Raw genomic sequence first — 12,158 nt, forward strand, 5'->3', positions numbered from 1 at the left:
CAGCGGGAGATAGAGGAGCAGATAGGTAGACAGATTTTGGAAAAGAATAAAAACAACAGGGTTGTGGTGATGGGAGACTTCAACTTCCCCAATATTGACTGGGACTCACTTAGTGCCAGGGGCTTAGACGGGGCGGAGTTTGTAAGGAGCATCCAGGAGGGCTTCTTAAAACAATATGTAAACAGTCCAACTAGGGAAGGGGCGGTACTGGACCTGGTATTGGGGAATGAGCCCGGCCAGGTGGTAGATGTTTCAGTAGGGGAGCATTTCGGTAACAGTGACCACAATTCAGTAAGTTTTAAAGTACTGGTGGACAAGGATAAGAGTGGTCCGAGGATGAATGTGCTAAATTGGGGGAAGGCTAATTATAACAATATTAGGCGGGAACTGAAGAACATAGATTGGGGGCGGATGTTTGAGGGCAAATCAACATCTGACATGTGGGAGGCTTTCAAGTGTCAGTTGAAAGGAATACAGGACAGGCATGTTCCTGTGAGGAAGAAAGATAAATACGGCAATTTTCGGGAACCTTGGATGACGAGTGATATTGTAGGCCTCGTCAAAAAGAAAAAGGAGGCATTTGTCAGGGCTAAAAGGCTGGGAACAGACGAAGCCTGTGTGGCATATAAGGAAAGTAGGAAGGAACTTAAGCAAGGAGTCAGGAGGGCTAGAAGGGGTCATGAAAAGTCATTGGCAAATAGGGTTAAGGAAAATCCCAAGGCTTTTTACACGTACATAAAAAGCAAGAGGGTAGCCAGGGAAAGGGTTGGCCCACTGAAGGATAGGCAAGGGAATCTATGTGTGGAGCCAGAGGAAATGGGCGAGGTACTAAATGAATACTTTGCATCAGTATTCACCAAAGAGAAGGAATTGGTAGATGTTGAGTCTGGAGAAGTGTGTGTAGATAGCCTGGGTCACATTGAGATCCAAAAAGAAGAGGTGTTGGGTGTCTTAAAAAATATTACGGTAGATAAGTCCCCAGGGCCTGATGGGATCTACCCCAGAATACTGAAGGAGGCTGGAGAGGAAATTGCTGAGGCCTTGACAGAAATCTTTGGATCCTCGCTGTCTTCAGGGGATGTCCCGGAGGACTGGAGAATAGCCAATGTTGTTCCTCTGTTTAAGAAGGGTAGCAAGGATAATCCCGGGAACTACAGGCCGGTGAGCCTTACTTCAGTGGTAGGGAAATTACTGGAGAGAATTCTTCGAGACAGGATCTACTCCCATTTGGAAGCAAATGGACGTATTAGTGAGAGGCAGCACGGTTTTGTGAAGGGGAGGTCGTGTCTCACTAACTTGATAGAGTTTTTCGAGGAGGTCACTAAGATGATTGATGCAGGTAGGGCAGTAGATGTTGTCTATATGGACTTCAGTAAGGCCTTTGACAAGGTCCCTCATGGTAGACTAGTACAAAAGGTGAAGTCACACGGGATCAGGGCTGAACTGGCAAGGTGGATACAGAGCTGGCTAGGCCATAGAAGGCAGAGGGTAGCAATGGAGGGATGCTTTTCTAATTGGAGGGCTGTGACCAGTGGTGTTCCACAGGGATCAGTGCTGGGACCTTTGCTATTTGTAGTATATATAAATGATTTGGAGGAAAATGTAACTGGTCTGATTAGTAAGTTTGCAGACGACACAAAGGTTGGTGGAATTGCGGATAGCGATGAGGACTGTCTGAGGATACAGCAGGATTTAGATTGTCTGGAGACTTGGGCGGAGAGATGGCAGATGGAGTTTAATCCGGACAAATGTGAGGTAATGCATTTTGGAAGGGCTAATGCAGGTAGGGAATATACAGTGAATGGTAGAACCCTCAAGAGTATTGAAAGTCAAAGAGATCTAGGAGTACAGATCCACAGGTCATTGAAAGGGGCAACACAGGTGGAGAAGGTAGTCAAGAAGGCATACGGCATGCTTGCCTTCATTGGCCGGGGCATTGAGTATAAGAATTGGCAAGTCATGTTGCAGCTGTATAGAACCTTAGTTAGGCCACACTTGGAGTATAGTGTTCAATTCTGGTTGCCACACTACCAGAAGGATGTGGAGGCTTTAGAGAGGGTGCAGAAGAGATTTACCAGAATGTTGCCTGGTATGGAGGGCATAAGCTATGAGGAGCGATTGAATAAACTCGGTTTGTTCTCACTGGAACGAAGGAGGTTGAGGGGCGACCTGATAGAGGTATACAAAATTATGAGGGGCATAGACAGAGTGGATAGTCAGAGGCTTTTCCCCAGGGTAGAGGGGTCAATTACTAGGGGGCATAGGTTTAAGGTGAGAGGGGCAAGGTTTAGAGTAGATGTACGAGGCAAGTTTTTTACGCAGAGGGTAGTGGGTGCCTGGAACTCGCTACCGGAGGAGGTAGTGGAAGCAGGGACGATAGGGACATTTAAGGGGCATCTTGACAAATATATGAATAGGATGGGAATAGAAGGATACGGACCCAGGAAGTGTAGAAGATTGTAGTTGAGTCGGGCAGTATGGTCGGCACGGGCTTGGAGGGCCGAAGGGCCTGTTCCTGTGCTGTACATTTCTTTGTTCTTTGTTCTTTGAGGCCATTCTGCACCGGCCCATGGAAAGATCAACCTACCTAAGTCCACACCTCCACCCTATTCCCGTAACCATATCAAACCTTTTTGGACACTAAGGGAAATTTCGCATGGCCAATCCACCTAACCTGCACATCCTTGGACCTGGGAGGAAAACAGAGCACCCGGAGGAAACACACGCAGACATAGGGAGAACACGCAGACCCCACACAGACAGCGACCCAGCTGGAAATCGAACCCGGGACCCCGGAGCATGTTGTTGGATCAAAGAGACTTGATCAGTCTTAATATAATCATGTGGTATTCAACCACATTTAGCAAGAACAATACATAAGTAGCCTGTCCAATATTAGCAGAGCTTATCTACTGATATATATATGCAGGCAGAGGAACTCCACAAAAGGATGTTTCAGAGAGGATCATTTCTGTCAGAATTTATTCACTTAAATCTCTGATCAGGGGATATATAAAAAAGGAAGCACTTTTCATTGGAAACATTCTCTCTCCCACTTGCCAGCAGTTACATCTATCTAATTAGCATACACCAAGTAGTTACACATGCCAGAAGTTCATCTGATTTTTCTTGGTATCTCACAACAATAAGTGTACTTAAATCCCGTTACGCAGTGTTCACCTTAACCATTGTTATGGACACAGGCGAGAGAGAACTGAAACCCTTGTTTCCTTCCCTTGCTGTCCACAATCAGTATGTTTTGAAAAGGAAGATGTGTGTGTGTGTTTCTGACCTCAAGTGTGTGATCAATTTGAATAATCAGCAGCAGGCTAGACTTGGCTAGACAGCTGGTTCGTGATGCAGAGCGAGGCCAGCAGCATGGGTTAAATTCCTGTATTGGCTGAGGTTATCCAAGAAGGCCCCGCCTTCTCAACCTTGCCCCTCGCCTGAGGGGAGGTGATCCTCAGGTTAAATCACCACCAGGCAGCTCACCCCCTCAAAAGAGGAAGCAGCCATCTGGGACTTTGATGATTTTACCGTTACCATGGGTTTAAACAGAGGATTATCTATTCATGCATTCACCCCAAAAGTCTGATGCTACGTCACTGAATCACCACTCTCACACTTACTCAAGGAAAAATATAGTTAAAGAGAGGAGTTCACTTTTTCAAGTCATGATTCACCTTAGTAATTCATGTAATAATAATCTTTATTAGTGTCACAAGTAGGCTTACATTAACACTGCAATGAAGTTATTGTGAAAATTCCCTAGACGCCTGTGGCTAGTCTGGACAAACAACAAGCATTTCAGACCCAGTGAAGGTATTTTCAATCCTGAAGGGTAGTTTAGGTGGTTTCAATGCTTGTAGTTGTACTTCAGGATTAGTGCAAGATTCCTTCGAAGAAATGAATTTTCAGCAGATCATGATGTTGGTTATTTGTAGTATTGTTACCAGTTGAGTTTTGTGTGCACAGAAAAGGAACAAGTTGGGAGACCTTAAAAATGTTGCAGTCTCCAATTCTAATATATGGATAGATTTTGTTGTCTGTTCTGCTGCTGTCTCTGCAGTCTTTGTTCTGCAGGCATTTCTTCAGTTAATTTTGCAAACATGGTGACCAACATATAGCTGCTTTACCACACGGTCCTTCACGGCTCCATTTCAAATATGGTGCTGCGCTCAAGTTAATTAGCCAAATTGGGGTTTTGTGTAGAGACATTCATCGTGACGATCTGAGACAATCATCATCTTTTGTTCTGAAAAGATCCATTCAATTCAGGATACTCTTTTGGATGGTTTCAGGCGATGATTATTGACACTTCTTAGTCTTTTCGGATGGTGTGGTAGTTGAAATCTATAGAATAAGGCAGATGACTCAGCAGCCATATTTTGCAACACGTTAATGCCCATTTGTTTTAAAAGGCAGTTCCGGGAGACTCCAAATCGATTACAGTTCATTTTAAAGGTTGTGGATAGGACTTGCATTTACTGGGCGTGTTAACTTGTGAACGCGAACAATTTACCAAAGATACCTGTATACTGTGTTTTGATCACTTAGCCCTTCAAAATAAAATTAGAAATGAAAAAGGGCAGGGAATTAGCACTTTCATTCTCATTACAGTTGATTACGCAAATATAACTCTCTGCAGTACTCAGGTGTATGCCTTAGCCCCTGGTTCAAGAATGGTTTAAGTTTAAAATTCTTGTGTATAAATTCTTCCCTGGTCCAGCCTCAGCCTACCTCTGTAACCGCCTCTCAACCTACAGCCCTGCAAGAGCTCCGAAACCCTTAAATTCTGGTCTTTTGCGTATCCCTAATTTCCTTTACTTCACTTTGAGCGGCTGTTCGCTTAGTTGTCCAGGTCCTAAGTTCTGCAAATCTCTTCTGTACAACTTTCAACTTCCCTCTCCTCTTTTAAGATGCTTCTGTAAACATGCTTCTTTTATTGTGCCTTTAGTCATCGACCCTAATATCTCTATATGTGGCTTAGATGTCAATTTTTTCTCCCCGGATACCACACCTAGAACACCTTGTGACATTTCACAACGACAAAGGCACCATATAAATGCAAGTTGTTGTTGTGAAGCCATTTAGAACAAATAACAGTTCAGCACAGGAACAGGCCCTTCGGCCATCCAAGCATGCGCCGATCACGTGTCCTATCTAGACCAACCGCCTGTATCCTTCTATGAACTGTCTGTTCATGTGTCTATCTAGGTAAGTCTTAAAGGTCGCTAACATATCTGCTTCAACCACCTCACTTGGAAGTGTATCCCAGGCCACCATCACCCTCTGTGTAAAAAAACTTCCCCAGCACATCTCCACTGAACCTATCTCCCCCTCACCTTGAACTCGTGTCTCCAACTGTTCACGCTATCTATACCCCTCATAATTTTATAAACTTCCATCAGGTCACCCTCAGCGAGAACAATCCCAGTTTATTCAATCTCTCCTCACAGCTAATACCCTCCATACCAGGCAACATCCTGGTAAACCTTTTCTGTACTTGCTCCAAAGCCTCCACATTCTTCTGGTAGTGTGATGACCAGAATTGGACACAGTATTCCAAATGTGGCTTAACCAACGTTCTATATAATTCTAACATAATTTGCAAACTTTTATACTCGATGCCCCATCCGATGAAGGTAAGCATGCCGTATGCTTTCTTTACCACCATTTCCACCTGTGCTGCCACTTTTAAGGATCTGTACGCCCAGATATCTCGGTTTGTTATGCTCCTGATGGATCTGCCATTTATTTTATAGCTCCCACCCGAATTAGATTTACCAACATGCATCACCTCGCATTTGTCAGGGTTAAATTCCATCTGCTGTTTCTGTGCCTAATTTTGCAGCCCATCTATATCCTGCTGCATTCTGACAATCTTCATCACTATCCGCAACTCCTGCACTCTTAGTATCATCCGCAAACTTGCTAATCAGACCCGCTACATTTTCTGCCAAGACATTACAAACTAAAATTTAGAATTAACTTTCTCTTGAACTTCTCTGCCAAAACTCAAATAAATATGTACTTTGAAAATGAAAATGTGAAGTGTTCTCCATGTTATAATGACAATGGTGGTAAATATTTTGATGAAAAGCTCAACAACTAGCGAAACTTTCAGTCAAGGATTACATAATAATAATGGATCACTCTAGAGATATGGATTGGGACTGAGCCAGAGGCAATCTGAGTTCAGTTGTACAGTCTGCTGTATTATTTGCTGTTTTGAGTATTTACTGCTGGGATGCTCTCTAACCATGACAATATGCTGCATGTGTTCAGAGGTCATCAGAGACAGGTCTTTTGAGAAATCCAATCGCACTCTTGTGCCAATGTATTTATTTCAAAATACAAGATTATGGTTACTTGGTGAATTAATTACAGTTGCACAAAAATCAGTTACTTTTCCTTTTATGCGATAGAAAAAAATTTCAAAACATCAGAATCTACGAAGAATATTCAGCAATAATAAGATTTAGCGAATGTTTTACCAGGCTATACATTGCTTAAAAATGTGAAAAGTTGAGACTGGCTATGTGTTGGAAAGATTATTATTTTAAAAGAAAACACTTTGATTACCCGATTTCCGATTAAAAAATAAGATTGTCCGAGAATAAGTGAGCAGCAAATTAAGGGCTGCTACAGAATGTGAATGTGATAGAGACATGCTGACCTCCTGTTTATCAACTTTCATAATCTGGTAACTAACCCACTCCTGATTGACTACAACTTTGAATTTTGTACAATGCAAAATACAGCAGATGCGCAAGTTCTGCTGCAAAGCAATCAACCTGAAAAGTTGGTCAGATTTCTGTCAGAGGTGCAAAGCTCGAGTTGGGAAATTTCCAAGCTTGACTGACACAACTCTTTTAAAAGAGCTTCACCACCATATTTTAATTCTGGGTGGGCAGGTGTGGGATAGAATCTGGGGCCAAGGAGGTTGGTGATTGATGAGGCGGGTTCGATAGAAGGCTTGTTTAGGCTCTCTGTGACTTTGGCTCGGTTTTATAAAAGGCTGTTAAAGCCTTCCAGCCCTCTCCCTACCCTACCCATCCCCTAAGTCCCCTAACCCCCTATGCTACCTCCACAGCCTCAAAAACATTACCCAATATGGGCAGACCTCAGGAACCATGTGGCGACGATAAATCTTAAACTTTTAACAATCTAAGAGAGTTCTCACTCATACACACTTGACAAAGAAAATAAAAACTTGCATTCATGAAACCCATTTGAAAAACTAAAATCCCCTCAATGGTTAATTAATTGCAAAAACAAATTCCGTTCAGTAACGATATCAGACAGCTAATCCTTTAATAACTGCTCAAAGTTTTGTCAACTAAAATGTGAACTCACCACTCCTTGCTGAGCTAAGTTGTTTTGGAGCTTTTGAAACTCAGCTTAGCATTCATAATCGGCTCAATGGGTTGTAAAAATAACCCCTGGGAGATGTCAAAAATGCAAATTGTTGGAATTGCAGGAGCAGATGGCTAAAGTGTTTTTGAAGATACACCAGATGACCTGTCAGTCAATGTACACCAGTAGCAGCTTTCTACTTCTTTACTCCAAATGAAAGCTTCAGCCTGTTATTTTTTTTCTTCCATTTTTAAAAGTCTGAGGATTTAAATAACTTTAGATCATGACACTTAAAACAGATCATCCGCCCTCAGGAACATTTGCGTCAGGACTCTCACACTGTGGGTTAAGGCCCGTAGAACAGCAAAAATGGGGTTCAGCCTTCTGCATCTGGGTCCTGCCCATTGTTAAAGGCCTCCACAGTTGAACCATCTCAGCGAAAATCCATCCCATTAATTCAGCTTCTCTCTCCACACATGTAGCACAACATGACCCGATGAGTATTGACAATGTTCTTTGAATTCTATAGCTCTGTTGTAAAGTTATTAAACTTTGTCAACACTATGATAATGGAGGACATGCTATTGACAAGAAGTTATTTAGAATAGAATACAGAAGTGACCTTGTGTCATAATCACGAAGTAATAATTGCATGAGTAGATCACAAATTCTTTGGGTAAACGCATAACATTTTATTTAAATCATGAAATTGTCACCATATATCATCACTTTGGACCAATTACTTCATTTTTTGATGTAGCATTTGATGTGGATACTCAGTTAAATAGAAAGTAGCAAAGAGTCTCATTTCATCACAATAACAATGTCACTGGAAAACCATAAGGCACCAAGTAACTCCCCCCTGCAGTTAGGTATGCACTATTTCCAGGGTTGTCATGAGAATCCCAAATAACGCTAAATGTTGCCACTTCAATGTAACTCAATTGTCCCTAGGATTTATTTAATGTCATTAATAAGCTTAGCGATAGAAGGGATTGTAGTGATATAATGGTTGTGTTGGAATTCACCGACTCACCACTAGAAGTCTCACTACTACATAAGTGAATGTTAAAGTCAGCTGACCTCAGACTGGCTGGAGGAGGTTGGAGAGAGGCTTTTTCCCATGATTTTACTGTTTTTCATCTGTTGTCTTGTATATAATTTACCCACAGTTAAAGTTAATAAATCGCTTATAACTTTAGCTACAAGTTCTTACAATAAATTAGGCTATCCGACAAGAACATTATATGGTACCAGGGTTGGATGGTATTAAACACTGAGAAAAAATAACTATCATCTTGCCACAGAGATTTGAAGATTTTCCAGACTTCAGAATTAACAGTTGAAGCCACCAAAGAGTCTCAGCTTCATAGTAATGCAGACAGCAACTGACAAGTGTTTTAGCAACAATTTAATCTGTTTCTTACTGCAGTATATTTAGAAGATCAATCAGATTCACGTAAGATAACGATGCTCCTAACAGCAGCAGGGCCAGAAACAATCGCAGTGATTAAAATTTTTTTTTTTTTTTTTTAAATTCTCCTCCATTTTCACATTTTCTCCCACATTTACATCCATCAACAATAAACAATAATCAGCAAGATATGTCAGTCCCCATAATAACAACGATCCCATCTACCCACCAACCCCCAAACCTCAACCCGCATGTTTACATAAACAAATGACAAAAAGAAATCAGGGATTACCCGTAGTCACCCTTAATCTTACACAGCTCCCCCCCCCCCACCCCAGGTCTCCAGCTCCTCCCGTCCACTGCCTCTTGTAAAACTCCTCCCCCACCCTCGGTTCCTTCCCCCCCAACTTTCCACCCCGGCTAGACCACTCGGACCCTGTTCTGCCAGGCTCCGATGGCCGCAGCCCCTCCCCCCACCTCACTCCCATTCACTGGCCGGCACAAACCGGCCAGCGTGGAGGCCCCCGCCCGGGTCCCTTTCCCACTTGCCCGGCCCCAGGAATGCCCAAAGATCCCCTTTTAGCACACAAACCCCGCATATCCACCTACACCCCAAAGAACTCTCATTTCGAGTGAAAGTCCCGTCCCTTCCCTTGTCCAAATATATACCACCTTGGCTCCTTTAATCTCTACACCTGCACGCAGTGATACAAAAAAGAAGAAAATACAGTCATGAGGTTACATCGGCACATGGCCATTCCTCAATTTGTCAGTTCTGCCACAGTCCTTCTGCTTTCGCAAACTCCTCCGCTGCTTCCGCCGTTCCAAAATAAAAGTCCCTGAGCTTGTAAGTCACCCTCAGCTTCGCTGGATATACAATGCCGCACCGCACCTTGCTAATGTAGAGTGCCCTCTTCACCCGGTTGAAGGCAGCCCGCCTCCTTGCCAGCTCTACCGTAAAGTCCTGGTATACACGTATACCAGCTCCAGCCCACTGCACCACCCGCTTCTGCTTGGCCCAGCTCAGGACCTTCTCCTTCACACTGTACCTACGGAAGCACAGAGTCACTGCCCTTGGTGGCTCACTCGCCTTTGGTACAGGCCTCCACGACCGATGAGCCCGATCCAGTTCATATCGGGAGGGGTCCTCCCCCTCCCCCAATAGTTTTGCCAGCATCGCGGCAAAATACTCAGTCGGCTTCGGTCCTTCAACTCCTTCGGGCAGCCCCACAATCCTCAAGGTCTGTCGCCTGGATCTATTTTCCAGGTCTTCCATTTTTCCTCGTAGATCCTTGTTAGTATCCATCACCTTCCGCATCTCTTTCCCCATCAAGGCAAGTTGATCACCGTGCTGCAATAACGTCTCCTCCACTTCCTTCAGCGCCTCCCCTTGCTCTCGCACATCCGCCACTGCGCTCGCCACCTCCGTCCTCACCAGGGAAACCGCCTCCTCCACCAGCACACTCAAAACCTCCCTCATCTCCTTCCTCACCGTCTCCGTGCATTTCGCAATCTGCACCAACTGCTTTTCAAATTCCGCAGCCATCACCTTGGTTATTTCATCAGCCGTAAGCAGTGCGGCCTTCCCTGGTGCTCCAGCCTCCATTTTTCCTGGTGACCCCGCGGTGACCTTTCCACTCCCCGACGGACCTCCAGCTGGGGTTTTTTCGGCCGTTTTTTTGCTCACCCTCGACATTTTTCTTTGGATTTTTTTCCCTCCTGTGTCTTCACAGTGCCTCATCCGTGCCTTCTCCTTGCTTCTGCCTCCGTGGACCCTGGGACCGGGCTTAAAGCCCCAAAAATGCCGTTCCCGAGCGGGAGCTCTCCATTGTGTGGCTGCCTCCTGCCCGCCGTCACCGGGAGCACAATCGCAATGTTTAATACGTTTAAATTTGCAAACGATGAAGATAGTAAAAAATTTAACAAGATAATTCGAAGATTTGACGCCTATTGCAGCCCCAGAAAGAATGACATTTATGAACGCTATGTGTTTAGATCAAGTTTACAGAAGGCAGGAGAGTCCATAGATCAGTTCATCACTGATTAAAAGTTAAAAGCTAAATCCTGTAATTTTTCTGCGGTGGAATCTTCCATGATTCAGGACCAGACTGTGTTTGGTGTGAATGAAAATAAGCTGAGGGAACAATTGCTAAGGGAATCGGAGCAAACAGTTAAGATTTGTCAAGCTCATGAGCTAGCAGCACAGCATTCTGAAATGTTTCTCAGTAATGGAGGCGTCCTCTTGGGAGGAGAAAACTCTGGTTGCTGACTTTTTTCCAAAAAGGTAGAAAACTTCTGAAAAGAGGCTGGAAAGTTACTGCAGCTCCTCACATACAAATAAACAGGTTAAAGATCAAGTCAAAATATTTCTGTTTAAAAAATGCAGCCAAAGGCACAAAGTAAGGCAGTGTCCAACGTTTGGCAAGTTTTGTTCCAGATGCAAAGGAAAAAATTAGTTTGCTCAGAATTGTTACTCTAAGCTCAACCCCAGGCCAGTCAGCACAGTGGAAGACAGTCTCCAGTGATGAAACATCATGGTTTGTTGGAGTAATAACACAGACGAATAACTTTTTGGAGACATCAAATAATTCTCCAGCACTTAAAAAAATGCAAACTGATACTCCATTTAAATTAAATGAGGTTGATGAGGACAAATGGCTGCAACCACTTGAAGTGAACGGTACAGTGGTCTGATTGAAGTTAGACACTGGTGCCAAAGTGAACATAATCAGCATGACTGATTTAAAAAATCTAAAAATTCAGCCGATTAGAAGAAATCACAAAATATCTCTGAGAGATTATAATGATTCAAGCATTAAATGTTATAATGTTTGTGACCGGAGTGTGGTGGTGAAGAACACAGTTTATTCTGTCCAATTCTATATAGTATCTTGGATTCATGATTCGGTGATCAGTCCTGTGGAGAATTAGGTCTAGTGCAGTTGGTATATAGCATCCACAACGGATTGGATCAACACTCAAATGTTTCTGAGAACATTATCAGCAAATTCAGCGATGTGTTCACAGGTTTTGGTACACTACCATTCACCTACAAGATAAAACTCAAAGAGGATGAAAAACCTGTGATACAGGCATCCAGAAGAATACCTGCACTTCTTTGGGATTGCCTCAAAAAGGAGCTAGACTGAATGACAAAATTAAAAGTAATCAGAAAAGTAGAAGAACCTACCGACTGGGTAAACTCCATGGTTTGGGTCAAGAAAAAGATTGGCGATATTCGCATATGCATAGATTGCAAAGATCTTAACGAGAATATCAAAAGAGAATATTACCAAATGCCAAAGCGTGAGGAAATGACATCTGAGATGGCTGGTGCACAATTCTTTATGAAACTTAACGCACCTCGGGGTTTCTGGCAACTAAA

At 43.3% G+C, this 12,158-nt stretch overlaps 1 protein-coding gene across 12 annotated transcripts in view; it reads right to left on the reverse strand.

Annotated features, from left to right (window-relative positions):
• The window catches only part of dennd1a (DENN/MADD domain containing 1A), a 723,976-nt gene that overhangs the window by 54,262 nt on the left and 657,556 nt on the right, over positions 1-12,158 (reverse strand). The window contains exon 20 of one of the 12 annotated variants that reach the window (XM_072488427.1): positions 3,692-4,353. The exons of the other annotated variants lie outside the window; for them this stretch is intronic. Coding sequence (XP_072344528.1) covers positions 4,309-4,353 — 45 coding nt within the window. The 3' untranslated portion in view covers positions 3,692-4,308. Of the gene's footprint in view, positions 1-3,691; positions 4,354-12,158 lie in introns of those variants that run through there. 12 annotated transcript variants of the gene reach the window in all.

This window comes from Scyliorhinus torazame, chromosome 22 (genome assembly GCF_047496885.1).
Source record: "Scyliorhinus torazame isolate Kashiwa2021f chromosome 22, sScyTor2.1, whole genome shotgun sequence".
NCBI classification, from domain to species: domain Eukaryota; kingdom Metazoa; phylum Chordata; class Chondrichthyes; order Carcharhiniformes; family Scyliorhinidae; genus Scyliorhinus; species Scyliorhinus torazame.